The sequence below is a fragment of the Ursus americanus genome, chromosome 2, assembly GCF_024610735.1.
Source record: "Ursus americanus isolate L20-20 chromosome 2, mUrsAme1.1.p, whole genome shotgun sequence".
Classification (NCBI taxonomy): Eukaryota; Metazoa; Chordata; class Mammalia; order Carnivora; family Ursidae; genus Ursus; species Ursus americanus.
Genome location: NC_142128.1, coordinates 39,961,275 through 39,984,814, shown reverse-complemented (window position 1 = coordinate 39,984,814; position 23,540 = coordinate 39,961,275). Strand labels below are relative to the sequence as shown.

The 23,540-nt window shown below is 61.7% G+C and overlaps 2 protein-coding genes across 6 annotated transcripts in view; both read left to right on the top strand.

Annotated features, from left to right (window-relative positions):
• Positions 1–7,639, top strand: part of RAB11FIP3 (RAB11 family interacting protein 3) — an 85,147-nt gene extending 77,508 nt beyond the window's left edge. For all 3 annotated transcript variants that reach the window (XM_087854151.1, XM_087854160.1, XM_045783925.2), the window contains 6 exons: positions 1,959–2,099; positions 4,346–4,427; positions 5,225–5,362; positions 5,579–5,734; positions 5,909–6,049; positions 6,130–7,639. In XM_087854151.1, coding sequence (XP_087710277.1) covers positions 1,959–2,099; positions 4,346–4,427; positions 5,225–5,362; positions 5,579–5,734; positions 5,909–6,049; positions 6,130–6,243 — 772 coding nt within the window. In that variant the 3' untranslated portion in view covers positions 6,244–7,639. The remainder of the gene's footprint in view (positions 1–1,958; positions 2,100–4,345; positions 4,428–5,224; positions 5,363–5,578; positions 5,735–5,908; positions 6,050–6,129) is intronic.
• Positions 7,640–8,031: 392 nt separating this feature from the next.
• CAPN15 (calpain 15) overlaps positions 8,032–23,540 on the top strand; it is a 28,462-nt gene continuing 12,953 nt past the window's right edge. For 2 of the 3 annotated variants that reach the window (XM_087854138.1, XM_087854143.1), the window contains exons 1-2: positions 8,032–11,961; positions 20,914–21,209. In XM_087854138.1, coding sequence (XP_087710264.1) covers positions 21,028–21,209 — 182 coding nt within the window. In that variant the 5' untranslated portion in view covers positions 8,032–11,961; positions 20,914–21,027. The remainder of the gene's footprint in view (positions 11,962–20,913; positions 21,210–23,540) is intronic. The other variant, XM_087854146.1, reaches the window with a different exon arrangement.

The window sequence follows — 23,540 nt, the reverse complement described above, 5'->3', positions numbered from 1 at the left end:
ATTTGCGCACTGTCCAGGCTCTCCCAGCAGGGCCTGCCTGCGTGGTCCTGTTTTAGAGCTGGGGGTGGGGTCGGCGTGCTCGTGGAGGGGCTTGGTTCTAGCGCTGCGCCAGGGGTGTGCCGCGTCTCCCTGGGTGGGCCACCACACTCATTTCTCCACCTGCCTGGTGAGGCTCTGTCTGATATGACGGCACTTACCAGTTATCCGCGTATTATCAGTTATCCACGTTTGGAGTGGAAAGTCCACACTCTGTGACCCAGGGCCTGCCACGTCCAAGCCTGTGTGTGTTTCTTGGGCTGTGTCCTGAGTTCTCCTGAAAACAACAAGCGTCTGCTGCTTCCTGAGGGTTCCCAGTGTTCACATTGTCACCAGCCTGCTGCATGGCTGCTGCCCCTTTACCAGCGTCCCAGCAATACCACACAGGTTCTCTCACTTGCCCCCCCCTTTTTTTTAAGATTGATTTATTTATTTTAGAGAGACAGAGAGGGAGAGCACGAGTGTGCATGAGCAGGGGGTGGGGCAGAGAGAGACTCTTCCAACTCCTCACTGAGCGTGGAACCCGATGCAGGGCTTGATCCTAGGACCCTGAGATCATGACCTGAGCCGAAACCAAGAGTCAGACATTTAACCAGCTGGATGCCTTGGCTTCTTGCTTTCCGGATGCCATGTTTTCTTCCTTCTTGCTTGTTCATTGTCTGCAGAGGGCGTCCCCAAATGGTTGCGGGGGCAGGGGGGAGAGGGGTAAGTTTTGCGAGGCCACGTGTCTGGAGTGTATCCGTCCACTGACGATGTGGCCGCGTCTGGAACCATAGCGGGAAACTGGCAGGCGGGCGCTGGCGCCCTCTGTGGGGTCTGGGCTCTCACCCTGGACGCTGGGAGGCCCTTGCTTCCTGTGCTGGCACATGGGTTCCAACCTTTAAATCTCAAAGATGCCCCTCAGGTTCAGGAGGGTTTAGAATTATTTGTCTGGACAGTTTGTTCTCTTCTCTGTCTGAACTTCTGTTCATCAAATGTGTTAGACCTTCTGGAACTTTCTTCTCGTTTTCTCTGCTTTCCTTACACCCTGTGCAGAGCCTGACACAGGGCTCGATCTCATGACCTGAGCTTAGCTTGGGAGTCGGACGCTGAACTGACTGAGCTCCCCAGGAACCCCGTTTTCTCTCTTTAAAAATGTAATACCCTTGGTTTTTTCAGTTCTCTTAACTGAATTTAGAATTTTTTCTTCTTGTGTTTTTAGTTTCTAAGAATCACTTTCTAAATCTCCTTCAGACGTTCTGCCCCTCTTTCCTGGAAGTGGTATCTTCACTCTGAGGTGTGAATTACAGGGCTTCCTCCTGCGTGAGGTCCTGTTTCTCTGACAGCTTTGGCCACTTTGGGTCGACACTTTTCCTGTGGAGTCCGGTGATCTTTGGCACTCTGTTCCCTCTTAGGTGTGAGGCAACAGAAAGAGGTTGAGAAGCCCTATGTGCGTGGACAGCTTGGGTGCATGGGCTGTGTGGGCAGGTCCTGGAGCCCTTCTCTTTGGGATGGTCAGTGCCTGTCTCCTGCAGGTGGGCGTGGTGGTCTGGGAAGGCGCCAGGGTCAGGGCCCCTGTGTGGACCTTTCCTTTGCCCTCACATTCTCGCTAACACGTGCCCTTGCCTCTGCAATGGGTGACTTGGGTGTGCAGCCTGCAGTGTCAGTACCCGGTCCTCCTTGGGGCAGGCACCTGGTGGGCTTGGGCTCCTGCCCACACACTGTGACGGGGGTGAGCTGCCTAAAGCGATAGAGACCACGGTTCCGAGGCCCCAGGTGCAGCTGAGGGAAGCAAAGCCTGTTTCGGGGCACATCCTCTGCTTCAGAACCGTCCTTGACCAGAGCTATGGGTGGGAGTCTCACCGTCTCTGCTGCCCCTCCTCCAGGTAGGCGCTGGTGGAAAGAGCAGAAGGCCTCTTACCTCCTCCCCTTCGCCTTCACAGAGCCAACGCCCTTGAGGAACAGCTGAAGGAGCAGGAGCTGAGAGCCTGTGAGATGGCGCTGGAGGAGGCGCGGAGGCACCGAGAGCTCTTGTGCAAGATGGAGCGGGAGCGGAGCATCGAGGTGGAGAGCCTGCAGGCCAGGTGGGGCGCACAGCCTCAACAGCTGCCCCGCCCGGGCAGTCTGCCATCTGGGAATGGAGCTGGTTTTAGAGAAAGGGGAAAACCCACGTGAGGAACGCGGTAACACTACTCAGGATCAGAATTCGAAGACAGACCCTACACGATGTCGTTTTGAGTCTGTCTCGGTCCACGGTCTCCCCATCGGAGCACCGGTCCTTCTTGAGACTTGACGGGAGTCCCTTTCTGCTTATCTGGAGTTATGAGCCTTTGAAGAGTCAGGAGAAGTGGGGGAAAAACAGAACATGGGTATGCACACCCTGCAGGAAATGTGCAGTAAAAGCGCGAGAGTGACAGCAGCCCCCACGCAGGGTCGAGGCTGGAGGGGCAGCACATGGTGCAGTTGGGCCAACGAACGGGGTTTCTTAATGTTGTCGGGGAGAACGAGCCCGTACATCTCCCGGCGGGGGAGGGGTTGAAGAGGGTAGCTCCCCAGAGCTGCTCCCCAGGGCAGTGAGGGTTTTTGTTAGCTGAGACAGAGCAACTCTCAGGACTCGGGATGGTGCCTGGAACTGTTCATGAGAGGACTCCAGCTCTTGTAGCTCGAGGCCCTCCCCATCGCCTAAGGCTGGGGGTGCGGTTGACTTTATCCGGGAAGAGCTCCTGTGCATTTTCAAGAGTGGCATTGCGGGAGGGGCTGCACGCAAAGCAGTGCCAGCCGTCTGGACGCCAGCCCTCCTCGCAGGCAGACGCAGTGGAGTGCTGCTCTGGGGACAGCTAGGCCCAGCAGCCGGGTGACCTTTCCTGGGCCTCGGCACAGTGTGGTTCGGTGTGTTCCTCATCTGTGTGTGTTGGTAGCCTCTCCCCTGGGGCTCTGAGCGGGACAGCAACGTGAAGGGGAGTGACGGAACCAGGTGTCATGAAGCCCTCCGGGGGGGACAGGGCAGGACTCCATGTCACTGCGTCGGAGCAGACCTGCTGCCTGCTCTGTGGGGCTGATCCTGTCAGCCTTCTGCAGTTACCTGGGGGTGAAGGGGCAGGTGAGCGCCCTGAGGTCAGCCCAGCACAGGGACCTCTCTGGTGTGGCCCCAGCCCACTGCGGTGCACAAGAAGACCCTGCTCGGTACAGGGGACCGCAGAAGGCGACAGGATGGAGAGGACTGTGGAAAGGACAAGAGGCTCCTTGGAGAAGAGGCTGAGTCTGTGGTTGGCATGGAGAGAAGCCAGCAGGCCCCGAAGCATCTCGTAGTGTCAGAAAGTGGGGAAGTGCTCAGACGTAAGCACGTATCTACACACAGTGATGGGGCAGCTGACAGGGCTCCTGATGGTCAAAGCTGGACCGCTTTGAGTGACACACTAATAATGGTACTACTGGGCCATGACCCAGAGCCTCACTCAACGTGGGGACTGGCGAAGACGTGGAGAGGAGACGCGAACTTTCCTCACAGAGAAATTCCCAGTGATGTGTGGAGATCCCCTTCCCAGGGTGGTGCCGAGTCCTCCCTCCCCTGGGGCTCGGGCTGGGCCCAGGGCACGGCTTCCACGGGACAGGGAACAGGCGGGAGGAGACACCTGGAAACACCTTCACCAGGTGATCCAGGTCGGCATCCTCCGCGGCGAGTCGTGTGGACTCGGGCACCCGATCTGGTGACAAGGGCACCTCGCCTCTGTGACCCGTCTCATCCCGAGAAACACCAGACAAACCCAACATGAAGGGCATCGGACCAAATATGGCACCAGATCTGCTCAAAACGAGCAAGGTCATGAAAAGCCAGGGAAGTCCTATGGACTGCCACAGACCAGAGGGGATGGGGACGAAGGAGACGAGGCGGCCAAGTGCAGTGTGGCCCCGGGAGGGGCCCTGGGGCGGGAAGGGGCACTGGTGGGAAATCAAATGACGTCTGTGGTTTGGTGACTGGTATATCCCTGTGTGGCTGTGTGGGCTGGGGCAAAGGCCCCCCCAGCGATGAGCAGATGCCATGTGGGAAGCTGTGAGGGGCCGGTATCCACAGGGACTCTGCACTATGTCTACAACTTTTTTGTAAACCCACAAGTATCACCAAACCTAAAGTATATTTTATAACCATCCTACCTTAAGGAAAAGTTGGGGCCTAGAGTACTCGGGTGGTGTGTAAGGGCTGGGGTGTCTTGGGGAGCCTCTTTGGGTCCCTGGGTGACTCCTGGCGGGGTTGCTGAGACAGTGGGCCTCCCTTGCCTCAAGGAGGCACATTTCCTGGGTATGAGGTCCCAGCCTTGTTCTTGTGTCTCAGGCTGCAGCAACTGGACGAGGAGAATGGGGAGCTGAGGTCCTGCACGCCCTGTCTGAAGGCCAACATTGAGCGCCTGGAGGAGGTGAGCAGTCGGCTGGGAGCGCTGAGCACACGGGGCCCAGCCCTGTGATACGTCTGCACGAGATCAGCCAGGCTAGCTCGAGGGCATTCCTCCACCCTTGCGACTGACGGGTTCTCTAAAGTGAGACAGCCACACAGCCAGCCAAGGGTATGACCACAGGCCAGGAAGCCGTGCCGCTCCAGAGAGCAAGCTGATGGCCCTGGGCCCACAGGCCCCGTGGGGTGGGGACAGGGACGGCTCAGGCCTGGCCGTCGCTCTGCTGGAAGGTGTTGGTCCCTGCCTGGCTCCCCAGCTTTCCCACGGACACAGGACCCTCGGGTCCAGAGGCTCAGCTGAGATGAACCTGTGGCTGAATTCGGGGCCGACTTCAGCTGGACCCTCATGCCCTGTCCCGCAGGTGCTCACTCCAGAGGCCTCTCCACCCCCATCCTTCCCTCCCTGCCAGGTGTCCCCTGGGAAGCTCTGAACCCTGAGGACATCCAAGACCACATGGGCTCTGGCTCCCGTGAACAGTTCCTACGGAGCACCTGTGGGTCATATCCTGCTCTTGCATAGGTCCTCCCTGCCCTCCCTCCCCTGAGAAACCGTCCCTGTGGCCTGTGCAGCCACCCTACACTGGGAGCACCCCAGGCCCACCTGCATGCATGGGGTCAGGGTCAGCATGGCCCCAGAGGTGTGATAGGGTGGCTGAGACGCAGCCTTGACGGACTGAGCCCAGAGGGCTCAAACCGCTCAGCACAGCTGTGTGGACGGGGCAGCAGGCAGGCATGTCCACAGCCAGTACCGTCCTTCCATAGGAGAAGCAGAAGTTGCTGGATGAGATCGAGGAGTTGTCCCTGCGGCTCAGTGACGAGCAGGAGAACAGGAGGAAGCTGGGGGACAGGCTGAGTCACGAGAGGCACCAGTTCCAGAGGGACAAGGAGGCGACCCAGGAGGTGAGTGTGGTACCCTGCATCCTGAGTGCCAAACTGGTAACCGTGTCGGGCCATGCTGGGCAGGGCTGCTGGGTGTGAGGGGTCTGGGAGACGTGGCGTTGTCGTCCTCCTTGGAAATGGAGCTCGGACGGACCCAGAGGTTCTGAAGCTGAGGGCTGCCCTGGCACCTGCTGCCCTGGGTGCTGGGAGACCTGCTCAGCCTGTGGTTGCCCGCAGCTGATCGAGGACCTGCGCAAGCAGCTGGAGCACCTGCAGCTTTTCAAGCTGGAGGCGGAGCAGCGGAGGGGCCGGGGCAGCAGCGTGGGCCTGCAGGAGTACCACAGCCGCACCCGTGAGAGCGAGCTGGAGCAGGAGGTCCGCAGGCTGAAGCAGGTGCGGGCAGACACCACTGTACCCCTGCAGAAACTTCCAGGAGCCCGGCATGGGGCGGGGGACATGCGGGGGCGCGGGGGCTGGTGCCTGAGCCGGAAGCCCCTCTGGCCAGTCCCCGTGCAGGCCCCAGGCCCCGGGCCCCGGGAATGATGCTGCCGTTGTGTCCCCACCCAGGATAACCGTAACCTGAAGGAGCAGAATGACGAGCTTAACGGGCAGATCATCAACCTGAGCATCCAGGGCGCCAAGAATCTCTTCTCCACGTCCTTCTCGGAGTCCCTGGCTGCAGAGATCAGCTCCGTCTCCCGAGATGAGGTAAGGCCCATCCCGGCCTGGCTGCCCAGACGTGCCACAGTGTGTGCACCAAGCCAGCACTGACACTGCCCTTCCCGCAGCTCATGGATGCCATTCAGAAGCAGGAGGAGATAAACTTCCGCCTGCAGGATTACATTGACCGGATCATCGTGGCCATCATGGAGACCAACCCATCCATCCTGGAGGTCAAATAGAGGCAGGAAGGCCCAGCCTGCTGGGCCCAGGACCCCAACCTGCACCCAGGAGATGGCCACGGCGCACACTCGGCTGAGACCAGCAGCTGGGCTGGGCGCAGTGACGGGTCTGCAGAGGGAGAAGGAACGGGAGCCCTGGGACCGGGGCCCACGCAGGAGAGGGTGGGGCTGGGTCTGCTGTATGCAGAGATGCGGAGACGACGTCTCAGGCTCAAGTGAGCCCTTCTGGGCGCTCCATCCTGTGGGGCAGACCCCTCTGCTGCCCTATCCATCAGGGAAGAAAGGAAGGATACGTCCCCACCGGGGTGCTATGGCGTGTGTCTGCTCAGAGGCCCTCACCTGGACGGCACAGCAGCCCCAGGACCTTCTCGCCAGACGTGGTGGTGTGGGAAGTACAGGCAGGCAAGGCGGTGCGTGTCCGGGTCTGGCTAGGAGCTGCAGGGGTCCCAACTTTCCTGGGGCTGTGTCTACCATCGCCCATCCAGACAGGGTACTTCAGTCCAGTGTCAGACCCTTGCTGCAGTAACCCCCTCCCCCGGGGGGGCTGGGGCAGGAGCCTCCACTCTGAAATCAGGACTTGAGAGTCCTCCCATGTGGAGCATGCTCCCTGGACAGGGTGGGTGTCACTGGCCTCTCTGACCCCAGGTGCGGGTAGCATCCTGGTGAGAAACTGCCTCCCCATCGCTGTGGCCTCCCAGCCTCCTAGAGCACCCCCCCCCTCCCTGGGCAGATCTCAGCTGCCCCGGGTGAGTCCCGGTTTCCTAGGCAGAGTCCACATGTCTGGAAGTCGTTGAAGTGGCCGTCCTTCACCGAGCGGGGTTTTTGCAGGAGGCCGGGCTGTATAGGTTCTCTCCATACACAGATCAAGAGCAGGAACAAGGCCCTCCTGGCAGCTTGGGGTTCCTTTAAGGGAGCCATTGCCTGGCTCTGGGCCCCCACTGCCAGGCAGCACATCGCCGTGGGGGCTGCTGGGCCTGCCTCCACCCTGAGCCTGCGCACTGGCCCGGAGCCTCTGGGTGCTCCCGGGTGAGTCAAGACCCCGCACACAGACTGGCCACTGCTGTGTGCAGTGTGTGCGAGAGGGTGTGTGTGCGTGTGCGCGCGTGCGTCTGTATGTGTGCGTGCGTCTGTGTGCGTGTTGCCCTGTGTCCCTCCATCCCCCATGTGGCCCACCTTCTACACTAAGATTTAAGATGTTGCCTCGTATTGTACATTTTGGGGAAAGCCTTGGGTGTAAATCAGTGTAAACTTGGAGGAGAGATTTTTCTATCATGTAGAGTAGGTATTTTTTATAGATTGAAGGTTGATCAATTTTTTAATACTTCCAAGAGAGAAAACTATCTGTGTATACACATAAAATATATATATATGTATGATAATAAATACTGGAACTCTGCTTTCCGTGCCCAGCCCTGCCCCGGTGACACAGACGTGTGTCTGTGTCTGTCCGTCACTCAGCGGTCCCGTAACTGTAAATAGGAATTGCCCAGAGATGTTTCACACAGACACCCAGGCACCGACTTACACGGTGATCCTGTTTCCTTCCCCTGGGAACTCTTCAGGGCAGAGCAGTGGTGGCCTGGATGCTGAAGGGCCAGGCCAGGCCAGTCTCGCTGAAGATTAAAGCTGTCTATACACACCGAGGCCGGCTTCTTCCTCCATGTGGTCTGAGGGCTGGGTGGGGTGCCACGGGCCTGGCTTGGCCCCCAGAGGTATTGAGGGGGGGGCTTTGTACCATGTGAGCTCTGCAGGAGACCTTCTGGTCAAGCTGACCCCTCCCAGAGGTCCCAGGATTGCACCTCCAGTCTGGACCGCCAGCAGAGCGCAGCCGAGGGGCCCTCCTGGCGTGGGCCGTGTGATGGGCTTTTGGGGCCGAGTGCAGGGTGGGCGGAGGGAGTGCATCACAGGTCTGGGGCTCGTTGATGTCCCTGTGGGACGTGTAATCAGGGATAAAGAAAAGGCCCGGGGTGGGGGGTCATGCAGATTATCCGAACTGAAAGCACAGGCTCCGAGAGGATTTGGCTCAACGATGAGGAAGAAGGCCAGGCCGGGGAGGAGAGCTCACAGGGAAGACACTGAGAAGGTTCTGCGGGGAAGTGAGCAAAGGTAATTTGACGTGAGCGTTGGTAGCCAAAGCCCCCAAACTTGGTTCCCCAGCCTAGGCATCCACAGGAGCAGCACACGTTTACCCCCTCCCTCACACTGACCTAGCTACCTACACGTCAGACACAAATGGACCAACTGAGGCCCAGGGAAGGTCAAGGACCCCACCCCCAACCACGCAGCAGGGCACTGAAGGGGCTTGAGCCCAGGTACGCTGGCCAGTGGGGCAACGACCTGAGGGCAGTGGTGTGTGGACACGGCCTGGCGTGTGGTGAGCAGGGGCCCCAGGACTCCAAAGGCTCACCAAGGTGAGGCCTGGGAGACCTGGATGCTGTGTGGGATGGCAGCGAGGAGGGAACCTGGGGGCTTCCTGGGGTATGGACATGTCCAAGGCCAAGCTCCTGGCCCAGAGCCACCTCCCCACTAGTTTTACAGGGTCTGGAGAGTGTTGAGCTCTAGGCTCCCACCTGTGCTCCCAGGGCTCAGAGCAGGTAGCTCCCTGGGCAGGCAGCCCGACATGCTGTCATTAGCAAGCCCGTCAGTGGGACTTGTGCCCACTGCCCACAGGTGGAACCACCAGAACTTGTGGCCCGGGGTGCAGGCTTCCACCCCAGACTCCCGTTGGAGCTCTGCACAGAGCGCCTGCTCAGCGCTAGGGATACCAAAGTGCTGCCGTGGCAAGTTCAGGTCAGCGAGGGTTCGGGAAAGCCTTGTTCCCAGCCTGGGCACACTGGGTGACACCCATCCTCCACCTACCCTGTCTGTCCATCTGGAGTCTGCAGGGCCTATCTCTGCCTAGGAGAAGCTGGAAGTGGGGAGGGGGCCTAGCTCCATCAAGTGTTTCATTTACGCTCTTAAACGGGGGGGGGGGGGGGGGACTGTCCATGGTCTGGCCCCACCAGCAGCGGATCCTGAGATCCCTGCCCTGGGCCTCCCAGGGTCCTCAGCCCAACTGGGAGACAGAGTTGTCCACTGGAACAGGGTGAGGCCAGACAACACTTGGAAATCCACTATATGGAAACAGCAGTGCTCACTGCCAGCCAGGAAGCCCCCCCCCCCCACCCGCCAAGCCCAAGTGCACCCCTTCCAACCTAACCCTAAAGTGACCTGGCCACAAGCCCCCCAGGCTGATCCTGTCTCAGGTCAGCTCATGTTGGTAGAGGACTGACTGAACCTTCCAAGTCTTGGTCAGTCCTGCTTGGTGGAGGAGCAGAAAGCAAGGACGACAGCTACTGGCAGGTGGGTGCATGGCTGCCCTGGTTCCTCTAAATGTCCTCCAGCACCACCCGGCCCCTTGCCTGGGCACTGCTCCAACCTGGCCACGCTGAAGGAAGGGTGCCCATGTTTGCTCCGGGCCTGGCTGCCCCAGCACCTGCCCCTCCACCTGCTGGCAGTTCAGAGACCTGGAGGCCCGGGGACCGGCCCTTACTTTTTACCTTATGTGGGCATCTGTTCTATTTAAGCCAGGCATGGGGGGTGAGGGGCGGTCCACAAAGCAGGCAATGATGGGTCATTCCTTAAAATTGGCCAGAGCACAGGTCGCGTATCTCAGCACAAGGATGTCCTGCACTTGGCCCACCTTGGCTCCGACATGGATGTCCCACCCCCGAGGGTCCCTGAGCCCAAATCCCACTAGAATCTCCACTCCATGATTGGGCCCTTTGGGTCCCAAAGCTGAGAACAGCATGGGCACACAGGGACGTTTGGCCCAGTGCCTCCCACCAATGCACAGGGCTTTGTGTCCGGCCCTTCCCAACCGGTTCAGCTCTCTCCTCTTCTGAAGACATCTCCTGAGGCCCTCTTGTGGTGACTGGGCTTTCTCCCCCCACAGCAAGAAGCCTTGGCCCCTTTGGGGGGGGGGCAAGAATGCTCCTACTCCTTACCCCAGGTAGGCCGTGGCTCTGAAAAACTGGGCTCAGTTACGTTTCATCTGCTTCTCTTGTTGGGAGGTTACAGGGCTGTGGACACCAGTCCAACGGCCACCCCAGCCAGTGTCCATTGGAAGGGGCAGGGGAGGGTAGGGGAGCTGTGGTTACTGACACACACACACACCCCCCCCCCGGGGAGATGGGTCCAAGGCCACCTGTCACCTTCATGCAGGTGGGGAAGCTAGGGGCAGGCCGAGTCACTACAGCTCTATGTGCCCACGAGCTTGCTGCTTAGAGCACTCAGGAATCAGCTCCATCCCTGCGGCTGCATCTGGAGAGACAGCGAGGCTTTCCTGGGGCTGGCTCTCCTGAGCCCTGTCCCTGTAGGTCCTGCTGAGGTTAGCTGACTTTCTAGGCTCTGGCTTGTAAAACTGTACCGTCTGGCGGAACTGGGCCACGACCACTCTCCCTGAGTCCCTCCTGGCTGACCGGCCTTGCTTTTGTGTCTCCTGCATGGCCCGAGGCCCCTCTTCCCGCTCGACGGCCTCCCTGCGCCTCACTTGCGTCTGGTAAACGGCCCCCCGCATGTCCTGCGGTCTCCAAAACACCTCGGCTACAGAGGGGCCTCGTCTCGTGACTGCTGCTGCCCAAAGGGAACTTAACGGGCGAGACTGCACTAGGAGGCTCTTCTGTGGATTTGGCTGGGGAGGGGTCCTGTTCAGAGGCCCTGCGGAGCAACGCCGGCTTCCCGGGCTTAGGGCTTTTCCTGCCAGGCCCCGGGCTGAGCGCTCCGTGGATGGTTTCTCATTTCGTCCTCTTTTACCGAGGAAGAAGCCGAGGCCCGCAGAAGTAATGTGACCCAGTCACGCTGTAAGTGCCAAGGCCGCGTCTCCACGCAGGTCGGCCCACCGAAACTGCAGCTGTGGACCGCGAAGCCATGCGAAGACCCGAGGAAACACACAAGAGGCAGACAGGGCCTGGGGCGGCTGGACGGCGGGGAAGGGCGGGGGTTGCTCAGGAGACCCTGGGAGGGCGCTACGGAAGTCTGCGAGACCCGTGGACCAGGGCGGGCCAGGGCAGGGTTGGGTGCTCGTCCAGGGAGCCGGAGGACCGGCCAGAGCCCCATACCTCGGCCTGCGAGGCGCAGCCGGAAGTGCAGAGACTGGAGCCGCGTGGAAGCCCCGCCCCTTCCTCCCGCGCAGGACATTCTGGGAGTAGTAGTCGCAGTTTTGTCCTCGAAGACTCCCTTCCACCGCTCCGAGCCAGACCCGACACGAAGCGCCACCCGCCCGGGGCTCGGCCATCTCCAGCGGGGCTGGTGGGCGGGGCGGGGCGGCCCGAGAAGTCGGCGGGTCCCTGGAAAGAGCCGATAGCCGCGGCCGTTGGCCGACACCCGAGGACTACAACTCCCGATCCGCACCGCGCGCCGGGCACCGCCCCGAGCTTCCGGCCTGGCGGCGTCGCGCGGCCCTGTGGGAGCGGTAGTCCGCGCGCGCGATTCACAGCGCCGTGTGCGCCTCAGGCGCGCCGTAGCCGCGGGGCCCCGGCCGGGCGCTACGCTACGGAGGCTGCGTAGGGCGGGCGCCGGACGCGGGCCGGGTCGGGGCCGGGCCGGGCGCGCTGCTGCTCCGCCACTCAGCGCGGGAGGCCGGCGGCAGAAGTTGTGGCTCGGCCGGCGCAGGCGAGCAGGCCCCGGGCCGCGGCGCCCGAGCCGCGGGGACTGAGGAGGCGCCGCCAGGTTGCGGAGGTGAGTCCGGCCGGCAGGGCCGGGGGCGCGGCCTGGACCCCCGCCGGAGCCCGGGCCCGGCGGGCAGTGCCTTTCGCCGCCGCGGGCTGCCCCCCACCCCGACCCCCCCGGCGCCCCCCGAGCTTCGGCCGGAGCCCGGGCTGGGCCGGGGACGCCGCCTGAGAGGGGAGCGGGCGCGGACCTGGGTCATCTGGGTCACCGGGAGACCAGCCCCGGGGTGCTGCGGACACCGGAGGCGGCCCCGGCCTCGGCCTGCCCTTGAGTGCCCTTATGGTCCAGGCGCGTTCGGATCCCGCCTGCGCCCCGGGACGTGCCCCCTGCAGCCACCCGCATCCCGCCCCACACGGGGACCCCGGCCACTTCCCGGGGGCGGCGCCCACTGGCCACCGCACACTTCCTCTTCCCTGTTCCTCCGGGTTTGGCTCTCCAGCGGCGGCGGAGTTACAGGGATTTCCTGAGAATGTTGGCCAGGCTCTTGGTGCTGGCCTCCCCCTCTCGTCCTGACCGGGGGACCCTTGTGGGCTCCGGTGGCCCCGACTGGGTGGCTCTCGGGCGGCCCCCTCCCTGCGCGGGAGTTTGTGAACAGACTGCAGGCCACCGGACCCCTGCGAGACCAGGCCTGGGGGTTTGGGGTCCTGCAGAGGACCGAGCTGGGTGCCCCGTGGGGCCTGCTCTCGGGCCAGGCACGGAGGGCTGTGTGAGTCACCCTTAGGTCCTGTCCAGAATCCCCTCCTTCCCGGGGGAGGGGCTTGGGGGGGAGGTGGGGGTAATTCCTTGCCTCCACTCCCGAGTGACTTTCTCAGATGTGAAGAGAGACAGAGAGCTCGGAGAAGGAGGGCCCCGGACGGGCAGGGCAGCTGCAGAGCCACTGCTTTGCAGCCCATCTGAGGACTCTGTCTTGCAGGAAGCCAGCTCCGCCTGGCCTTGGGTTGGGCACTTCTTACTTCCTCTCAGGGCGTTCTGCCCCCTTCCCTTCTGCATCTCAAATCTCTGGAGCTGCTCCCGAGCTGACTGGCGGGTGACCTCGTGACCTCCTGAGAGCCAGGTTCAAGCCCTGCTGGGTCCAAGGCTCAGCGACAGCATGGCTAGGCAGGGTCCCACGGGCCATGCGCTCAGAGCAGGCAGTGGCCGGGTCCCGAGTCCTCTGCCCTCCACCAGAGAGGCCAGGCTCAGCTGGCTGGACGGTGGTAACGTTTGCCGAAGCTCCTTACACTCACGGCCTGTGCCCAGCTCTCCTGTCATGGCTAGCACAGGGTAAGCCCTGCTTCAGACACGCAGAGCGAGGCCAAAGGGCAGGGGGCTGGCTGCACATGCAGGTCTCTGATCCACGAGGCTGCCTTTTTACCGCCTTCTCTTTGCACCGCCTCCTCTATGGGTCTTACATGTGCGTGGCAATTGGAAAGAAGCGTTCTCTTGCCCTAAAATCCCTCGAGAACCGCAGCTGTCTTTCATGGGCCCGTGGTGGGTGAAGAGCCCGAGGGTAGCCACCCACAGTCTTGCAGTCTGGGCGCAGAGCAGCCTTGGCCCCTTCGGCATGCTACCTGCACTCGCCACCTCAGGCACAGAGCGTGCTGGAAACGCAGGGGGCACGGTTAAATGGGAACAGTTTAGGCTCATTGGAGAACACGGCTACTGAAACCAGGAAGCACTGGTCACACACATCCACGAGCGTCCTGCTGCTCTGCGCTGGACTGTGAGGCTGCCGTGAGAGGCCCAGATCAGAGTGGGGACACGCACTGGGTGGCTTTGGTGGTTTCTTCATCAGACTTTAAAAGCCTGAGCCCAGACCCCAAGCAAGGACACTTTCGGGCCCTGGGTGTGCAGAATGAGTTCTGGGGTCAGTCCTGCTCCTGCTCTCACCTCCCACCTGGACTGCTCCTGGCACCTCCTTGCTGCTCCGTCCCTCTGGTCCCACCCTGCACCCCATTACTCAGCAGCAGTACCCCAGAAGTGTCCCAGAGCAGGACTGTGATCATGTCTGTTCCCTAATCCCTTGTGCCGAGCTCGTCAGCGTGGGCTCAGGCTCCCCCAACTTCCTCCCTTCCTGCTCCGCTGAGAACGGCCAGGAGACCTGTGCCGAGCTCTGACCCCGTGCCTTGGGCCCCATCCCTGGTTCCTTGTGCAGATACTGACCCTTGGTGCTCAGCGTCGTCCCATTCACACTGAGTAGGTGGTCAGTGAACGTCCTCTGTCAGCTGCTTGCTGGCAGGCAGCTCCAGTCATCCCCAGGCAGTCCAGAATGGCACCTCGCAGCCTTTTTGGGGATGAGGAGTGGACTTGCTGGCTTCCACTCTCTTTGAATGAGCTGGAAGGAGGCTGTGGGGTGAGGCTGGGCTGCCTCCACCTCTTAAGCTTGGAGACCTGGCCAGCCATACCCTGTCATTCTGTGGGTCCTGGCAGCGGCCCAGGGAAGGGTCTGAGAAGGGGCTCTGCAAACAGCTGTGTTAGTGCCACCAGGCCAAGGACGACCAGCTGCAGGGGGCCGGGTCTGTGGGAGGACGGAGGGGTGTCCTGGCCCAACGCAGGCACCCCAGGAGGGGCCGGTGGGGAAGTCAGTGACTCTATCCCCCTGCAAGGACTTGTCGGGGCACTAGGCACATATTCGCAGGAGACCGAGTGGAACACATGCATGTATCGGCCTCACTGCCTCCCGTGTGGGTACACGCCATCACGCTTCGGCTGCTGTTCCACACCCTGCTTGCCCTTGCTTCTCCCCACGATTGAGGGGAGCTTTGTCCCCACCTCCCTGGTGGCCAGAATGGGGGATGTGCCTGGACGGTGCTGCAAGAGAATCAGGAGGAAAGCAGGTCGATCACTACTGCTCAGCAGTGTCACCTGTGCCTGTGTCCAAAGGAGGCCTTGGCCGTAGCTTCCTGCCCCTCCCCATGCTATCACAGCCCAGACCTGAAGCAGAGAGAGTTCCTCCTCGCACTCTGTCCCCTCAACACCGACACTTCTCGTAAAAGTCGCCCTTTGGAATTAAATTCACCTTGAACCCGCGGACCTTCTGCCCTAACCTGATACTCCTATTTAATAGGAGAGCCCTGCTTTTCTGGAAAGGTGGCTGTGCAGAGGCTCGAGCTCATGGGGCCCGGACCACACGGCTCCCCAACTCCCCGTCTTCCTCCCGTGGGGTGGGCTGAAGGCTCAGATGCTGCCTGTGAGTCCAGAGGTCACCAGGCTGCCCAGGCCAAGGCTGCTTCTGCTGCCACCTGGCAGACAGAAACACAAAGTGCCCAAAGTGGGAATGCACGTCTGCTGCCGTTTCTTTCTCTGTAGATATTATCTGATGTGAAATGGTATCGAACTCGTGAACTAGGAAACTGAAACCCCGAGAATGACCCTGTTCCTCTGAAAACGCTGTTCTGGAAAACGTAGTGAACTTCCTTTTTTGGGATGTGTAGTATGACTCCACAGACACAAAGGGACATGCAGCAGCCCTGTTTCCCTCCGCGTGGGCAGCCCTGGCCCCCCGTGTGTGAGCATGCGTCTGGTGTCCCTCCCACTTGGTGCCCCGATGTGCCCAGGAAGCCAGGGGGTGGCGGGTAAGCTGCACAGCGAGGAGCCACGACTGCTGCTCGGCACTGGCAGCCGGAACCTGTGGGGACTGCAGTACCTGACAGGAAGAGTCCAGAAATGCCAGGAGTAACCACCACCCCGTAGTGTGCTCGGGCAGCGGCTCCTGCTCAGGAGGGCAGGGCTTTGGGACAGAGCACAGTTCCTGTCAGGTTTGCTCACGACAAGTGCCAGTTACCCTTTCAGAGCCCCCGGCTTTCATCCCTAGACCTTGCTGTCCTGGGTCAGCGGGGTGGTGACAGGCTCTGGGGCCAGCGGGTAGGGGTCGCTGGCCTCGGTGTTCACCTGAGGGCGACAGTGGGCCAGTGGAGGCGACCACTACAAGGTGGAGCCCCGGCCCTTGTTCTGGCCTGAAGGCCTGGAGGAGAGTGCTCGTGTCCCTCCCCACCGGAGTCCTCATGTGCTAAGGAGGGCAGAGCTGCTGCACTTGGGGTGGGGGTTGCCCCATTGGTGGGTAGAGTGGCCAGTGATGCTGGGATCAGGGTCTGGTGGATCTCAGTAGCTACCTGGCTGCTTACCTGGAGCCCTGCCCACTTGGGTACCTTTCCCTGGCAACCCCCACTGTGGGCAGAATCAGGCTGAGGGAGACCCTGTCCCCGGGGCCCCAGGTCTTGAACAGCCCTATCTGCTACTCTGGCTGGCCAGTGGAGGTCAGGGCTTTGGGACCAGGCAGCAAGGAGCTGGCCGAGCAACGCGGCTCTGGGGCCTCCAGCTTCCTCTGGGTAAGGGATAGATGCAGCTTCTAAAGGGACACAGTCTCTCGGTCACCAGCCCATAGGAGCACTTCCAGGGCGACCGAGCGTCGTTCTTTGCCCAGGCACATATGTTCAGAGATGGGAGGCAGAGCCCGGATCAAGTGTCTGGTTGGCACACACTCCAGTGGACTCTGACTCGTGCTGATAAGCCTGGGGGTGGGTCTGCAGGCCCAGGGCCAGAGTCCAGAACCTTCCAGGAAAGGGAGTGCCCTCCAGGTGGATGTGCTATTGGCAAGCCCGCTGAGCCTTCCTTCTGTGTGGGGAGGGTCTGGCGTCCGCCGCCTGAGGAGAGCCCCTTCCCAAGTGCTATGGGTGTGTCTGGGCTGCGGGTGGTCAGTGGAGTGGCAGGGCTGAGTGCAGCGTGGCCATCCCCTCTCCCTGCGGCAGTTCCCTGGCCTCTCTATAACCCCTGAGACCCGCTGCCCGGACCCTTGCTCTGACAACCTCTGGTTCCCTTGGGCTGCCCTGAGTCGGAGGCATGAGACGGTGGTCCTGTCTTTGCAGGGCGAGCTGCAAAGCAGATGTGTCTCGCCAGGCCACGTCTGCCATGCCTTTGGTGTTTCTTCCCTAAAGGAAGCTCCACATGCCTGATGGCCCATCCCTGATCCTGCACCCTGAGGGAGGTTGCTGTCCTGCCAGTGCTGGGGGGCCGGGAGGTCAAGGTCTGGACCTCCCCAGGTGGGTAGAGGCTGGAGCCTCCTGTCCTCAGGCTGCAGGGGGCGTGCTGAACAACGGGCTCCCGGCCTCTTGTCTGGTGGGTGCAGTTCTGGGCTCCGGCAGGGTGGCCCTTCAGGCACAGGGTGCCTTCCCAGCAGACCGCTATCCTCCATCCCTCCCCTGAGCCCTTGTCCTGGGGCTGACTTAGGCAGCCCGTCAGGGTTGCTGCAGGTCAGGGAGGCACCATTATTGTCAGATGGGGAAATGTACGCTGATGAGATTGAAGACGACTGGTTCCCTGGGCACCCGGTGGGGGTGTTGCGGGGTCGGGACATGAAGTTCGCCACCTCACCCAGGGTGAATGAGCATGGCATGGGGAGCGAGCCGAGTGTGGATGTGGTTGTGGGTACCGCGTGTTTGTGGGGTAGTTGGGCGGGGCGTGTGCATGCGGGAAGAGGCATTATCAAGCAGCATACATCTGTGCGGAGCCTAGGCCGTTGTCACATGGGACTCAGGGGCCCCAGGGGCATAGGACTGACTTTTTGTGCCCCCCAGGCATGGGACAGAGTGGGACGTAAATACCCTTGATCGGGACCTGGAGCGTGGCCTACACTGTGTTCCCCTCCCTGGCCTTTACTTGACCGGGTAAATTCTCACTTGGTGCAAACAACTTGCCTGTGTCCCTGCACCTCAGCACCCACTCCTACTCCCCACGCCCTCAGGGGGCCGGCAGGGGCAGGGGAGGGCCGGTGGCTTAGGGTGAGGGGTGGTGGGGTGCCTGCTGTGGCCAACACAGGTGCTCCCCACATGGGGTCTTAAAGAGGGGTGATCCTCGTCTGGCTCTTCTTGTGTTTCTTTTTTTTTTTTTTTCCTTCCTTCTTCTTGTGTTTCTCACTCTGCGCTGTGCCAGGCACCTCGCCCCACCCCAGGCTGGGGGACAGGCCGGTCAGCCCCTGATGGTTAACACCTTCAGGGGGTGGGACTGCAGCCCCAGCTCCGTGGTTCCCTGAGGCCAGATCTAGGCCACTGCCCCGTTTAAATCTAGGGCAGCAGCTCCGGAATGAGGGCGAGGAGGACCGGTGTGGCTTGTCGGGCTGCAGACAGCCACTTTGCCCTGCGACGCCGCATTGCAGAGCGGCCTGCCCCTTTGCACGACGCAGGAGGCTGGCGTCACCACGGTGTGCACTCTGGCTTCTGCCCAGAGGTCTGTTACTGTTACGGCACAGCAGCCAGAAAGCGCACCGAGTGGGCAGGGCTCCGGTGTTGGGGGCCTGGCACACAATGGAGGCCTGATGGCTGTTTGCTAAATGAGCAGAGATGCACAGAGCGATGGCTGGTGTGCCCCTGGCACCTACGGGGCTGGCCTACATCCCATGTTCCCACCTGGGGGAGGCAGGCAGCACAGGGGGCTTTGTCCACCCAGCAGGCCCTGCAGGAGAAGAGGGCCACGTGATGCATGTCACCAGGGATTGGGTTTGCTCTGCCCTGCAGGAGGCCCTCACCTAGCTTTGTCTCAAGTTGCAAGGCCTGGGGAACAGGGTGTGTGAGCGTCCCCGTGCCCAGTTATTCTGACATGGAGCCAGGATGGGAGCCAGGGACTGGCCACCCTGCCCGGCAGTTTCCCGCACATCACTGTGTGCAGGTGGGACTCTCGGGTTAGCACGGGGCTGGTGGCCCCTGGGGAGCCCTGCTCCACCAGAGGACTCCTTCATGGGGTCTTACTCCCAGGTCCTCTCACCACCCCCAGGTGTTGGGGTGCTGTCATCCCCGAAGATCCCCAGACGGGCCCTCCTGAGCTGGATGCTCTCTGGGGAGCACTTGCCCTTCCAGCCTTCAGGGACAGGGGTCTGTGCTGCCTCCACCCTTCCAGGAGGGACTGGGCTACCACCACGTAGCCCACCCCTGGACAGGCATCCCACCTCCCCCAGACGGGGCCTGCGGGGTCCGAGTTCCCTGAAGATACGTCAGGAAGCTGGGGTGCAGGGTACAGCTGCTGCCAGGCTCGGGGGGCCACGTGCTCTGCCGCAGGCGGGGATGGGGGGCCAGCACGCTCCCTGGGCGCTCACTGCCTCCTCACCGCTGAAGACCAGGTTAGGGCCTTTGTGAGGAACAGGTGGGTCCTTGATGTGCTGCAGGCGACGCGCCTGGCCTGGGCAGAACCTTGGTGCTCCTTCCTTCAGGCAGAGCCAGAACCCCTGGGAAGCCTGGGGCCATATCCTCGCGAAGCCTCAGGGCTGGTTTCCCCTTGGCTCTGCCTGCAGCAGACGTACGTGGTGCTGGCACTGTCTACCCCCCACCTGGCCCTCCGCCCTCACGGGGGACACAGGCAGAGCTCTTGTCAGGACCATGCCAGCCCTAGAGCCGAGTGCGAGCAGGTCCATCCCGTGGCATCTCCAGTGGGCCTGGCTCCACTTCAGGCCTCCTCTGCCCTTCTGTACCCTCCGTCTGCCCAGGATTTGGCTGGGAAAAAGCATCAGAAATGCTCAGGCTCTTCCTAGGAGGGGCTCCTGCGTGGACTGGAGCCCCAGCATCCAAGGGGCTGTTGGGGTCAGACCTAGAAACATGGGGGAGGCAGGTGTCTGCAGTGACCCTGGCTGATGAGGAATTGACTGCTGGTGAGTGTGCCCAGTGCGGAAGCCAGCGGCGTGCGTGGCTGCGGACTCGAGCGTGGCTCATCCACAAGGAGAGGAGCGCGACCACAGTGGCGTCCAAAGATCTCGACTGAGAGCAGTGTCCCGTAGCTCACACGTGGTTTTACCTAAATTTCATGCTGACACGGAGGTATTCTGGAGTGTTGGGTTACATAAGATGCATCTTCCAGGTTCCTTACCTCCTTCACGTGGCTGGTAGACGACTGGAAAGAGCGTCCGTGGCTCACGTGAGGCTCCTGGGTGTGGGCACTGACGGACGTTCTTGCACAGGTGTGTGGGGTGCTGTCGACTTGCAGGCCGCGGGCCTCTGCCTTCTCCATTCAGCTCAGGTGGTGCCCCATGGGGAGGCCTGAGGGGCAGGACACTTGCGGGGCCACTGGGCCAGTCAGGGCAGGCGCTGCTCTGTCTCACGCACGTCCCCGCTCCTCTGAGGAAAGGCCGTCTAAGCAGATTCTGTTGCTGCGCAGAGGACTCGGCTGGTCTGGCCGGGGCGCATACGAGTTGGGGCCCAGACGTCTCCCAACCCTGGCCTCCTCTTCCCCTGTTACTTGGCCCCCACCAGCCTCCAGAGCTGAGCGGGCTGCCGGTCCTCCTTGGCCCCGAGCCTGACTGGGACTTGCCTTGTCTGGATTGAGCCAAGAGGCCTCCGGCTTAACCCACGGGGGTCAGACAGTCTCCCCTATGTGCAGGCCGTCCCTGCCAGAGGCTGGCCTGCCTCCCGGGTCCTTCCTGAGTTACCCATCTGTTCCTGGGCCCCTGGAGTCTGTCTGGCCTGGGGAGACTCTCCCTCCGCAGAAGGCTCCAGAAGGGATGTGGTAGCAGCTCTGCCTGCCGCGGAGCGCCACGGGGAATCTGCTGGGCTCCGTGCGCCCTCGGCGCCCTCCTCCCAGAGGCTGTCCTGCGAGGCCGTCCCAGCTCTGCTGCGTGCACTTGCGTGTTTCTCCATTTCCTTTGGCCAGATGCCCCTCAGTCCTTTTTTCTGCAATAAAGCATAATTGTGTGGTTTCTTTCTCACTAATGGTATGACTCCCTTTGAAGACCAGCAAGTGGACACATGGCCAACCCCTCGGGGCGGTTGAGGGGTTGGGGTTGGATCTCAGGAGCAGAGCAGGGGCACTGGTAGCGGGGTGGGCCTCAGGCTAGGAGCTGCAGCTCTGCACCTCAGCCCTGGCTGTGGGGCCTGGGTCCCGAGGCCACTAGTGTGCTGGGGAGCCTCCCCCAGGCTTTGAGGGCTTCTTTCCTGTGAGTCATGCTGTTTCTCCTGTTTCTCTTTATTCTCTCTCTGTGTTTATTTCTGTTGTGTGATTGACCAGCCCGGCCGCCCTGTCTCCGGCGTGGGCGCTGTCCTCCCTCCATGCTCCACCTCGCCCACTGCGGGCCGCGTGTGACCAGGCCCGGGTCTCAGCGCGGCCGCCATCGCGGGGGCCATGGGGAGCTCCGCCTCCTCGCTGGCCACCGAGACCGAGTCGGACCACGGCTTCCCCGGGGGACCGCCTTACCCTGGGCCCCCTGCAACAGCCGGCTGGTGTAGGAGCGGCCCTGGGGGGCCTGTCTGGGGTGGTGCCCTGGTCACCCGGCAGCACCAGCCCCCACGTCCCCGGGCCCGAAGGTAAGAGGGTGGGGAGGGGGTGGCCCGAGGGGCGGGAGTGCTGTTCTATCGGTTGGACCCTTTCATGCCAGAGGAGAGGGGCTTGCAGAGATGGGGTCCTATTTCTGAGAATCCTTTGGCAAGTTGCTTTCCCCAAAGGGCCCCAGACTTGAGAGGCTCTGGGGTTGCTCCAGTCCTGGTGGAGAAAATCTGGGGCGCCAGCCCTCTCCACAAAGCTGGGCCATGTGGGCCTTGGCCTGGCTGGCTGCTGGGAAGGGGGCGGTGTGGCCTGCCTGCAAGGCCATGGCTTGCTCAGTCAGCTGCTGCCGCTGAAGCCACTTCTGGAGCTTTTGCTTGGGGTGGGGGTGCAGCGGAGGCACCAGCCCCCGGCCCCTGTGTGTGTGGTACCGCTGCGCTGGCAGACCTTCCCGTGTTGGCTTCCTACTTTGGCCGTGGCCGGGCTCTGCCCGGGTTTCTCAGCCTGGGCTGCACATTGGATCACCTGGAGAGCCTCCCCTCAGGAGTTCTGGGGTGACTGGTGTGGGGCTGCCCCAGCACCATGCCCACTGCTCAGGTCTGGGGGTGCTGGGCCCCGACGTCCCACTACTGCCTTTAGCCCATCCTGTGGCCTCACTCGCTGCTCAGCAGACACTGGGTTTCCTCTGGCCTTGGGCGGAGGCAGTGGTAATGGGCTCTCCCTCTCTCAAAGGCACCTGCCATGCTGCACTCGGCCGTCAATTCCTGTAGACACAGCTCGCTTGTGTAGGACAGTGTCCTGGTGTCTGGACGGCAGGCAGGGGTCCTGATGGGTGTCCCTTCTGGGATGGCGCTGGACGTGAGGCCTGAGCTCCCAGCAGATAAGGCGCCTGGGAGGCACTGGAGGACTTAGCACGGCCCGTGAGGGCAGCAGGAGGCACCGGGGGCCCGATGGCCAGTGAGTGGCCAGAGCCGGCCATGGGGGTTTTTGGGAGTTTCCTCTGCGCCCTCGTTATGGTGTGGGTGATGCACTAGTGGACATCTGTGTGTCTTTCTGGAACAGCTTTATTGGGATAGGACTCGCGTGCTCTCATTCACTCCTCGTAAGTGCTGCGTGGTTTTGGTCTCCTTGGTCATTTATAGGGTTGCTTACCTACGTCTCCCCCAGGGCCCCTGCCTGTTCGCCACCCTTCCCCAGACAGCCACCCCGCTTCCTGCCCATAGGTTTGCCTTTTCTGGAAATGTCCTACAAGTGGAATCCTGTAATATCTTCTGTTCCTGGCTTCTTTCCCCAAGCATAATACCCTCAGGTCCATCTACGTGGTGGCAGGTGCCAGACCTTCATTCCTTTAATGGCCAAATAATAAATATCCTGTTGTATGGCCGGACCCCATCCTGTTGTATCCATGCCTCAGTTAACGGACATTTGAGTGTTTCCCCTTGGTTTTTACGAACTGTGCTGCTGTGAGAGCGTTCATGTGCAGGGTTTTGTGTCGACACGTTTCCCCTTGGGTGGGGACCCAGGATGTGACTGCTGACAGTCACTGGAGTCACTGGAGTCCGCCCAACTTCCTAAGAGGCTGCCGGGCTGTTTTCCGCAGCAGCTGCACCATATTCCGTCCCCACCAGTGGTAGAGGGGCAGGCTCTCGTTCCTCCCCGTCCTGGCCAGCACTTGTGACCATCTGCCTGTTTGATTCTAGACATCCTGGCGGGGGTGGGGCGGTGTCCCCACATGGTTTGATTTGCATCTTCCCGTGCCTTCCTCTGTCCCCACGCTTTTTACAAATTCCCGTTTATTTCCCTAGGATGAATTGCTCGGAGTAGAATTAGTGGGTCCTGGGAGGGGGGGCTGGCCCCCCGGGAGCAGCAGGCCAGGTGTAGACCCTGCAGGGTTTGCCCCGCGGCTCCCTCTGCACCGCACCCGAGGGTGCTGACGGGCACGCGTGCGTGTCACTTCAGATCCTGGCGCACGCTGTCGAACCAAGTCGGACTGTCTCGTTCTCCTGGCCTCCTGCCAGGCCCCTCCCCCGGACTGGGGTACCAGTGGCTCCTTGCCGATGCCCGCTGCAGCCAGCCAGACCCAGGGGCAGCAGCCGGCAAAGCAGGAGGAAATGCTGCGAACAACCCTGAGGAATTCACAGACATCCAGACTGGGGATGAGAAGACAACTGGGGGGTAAGGGGGGTGCAGAGCCGGGCAAGGCAGATGGCAGGATGAGGGGCAGAAAGGCTGGTGGCCACACACAACCACCCCGACAGGACCCCTCCCCACACACACACCTGGACACGTGGACACACATGCGTGTGTGTGGGCTCTGCCACCGTCTGGGGGGGCAGCCAGGCACGTGCACGCCAACGGCCACGGGGGACCAGGAG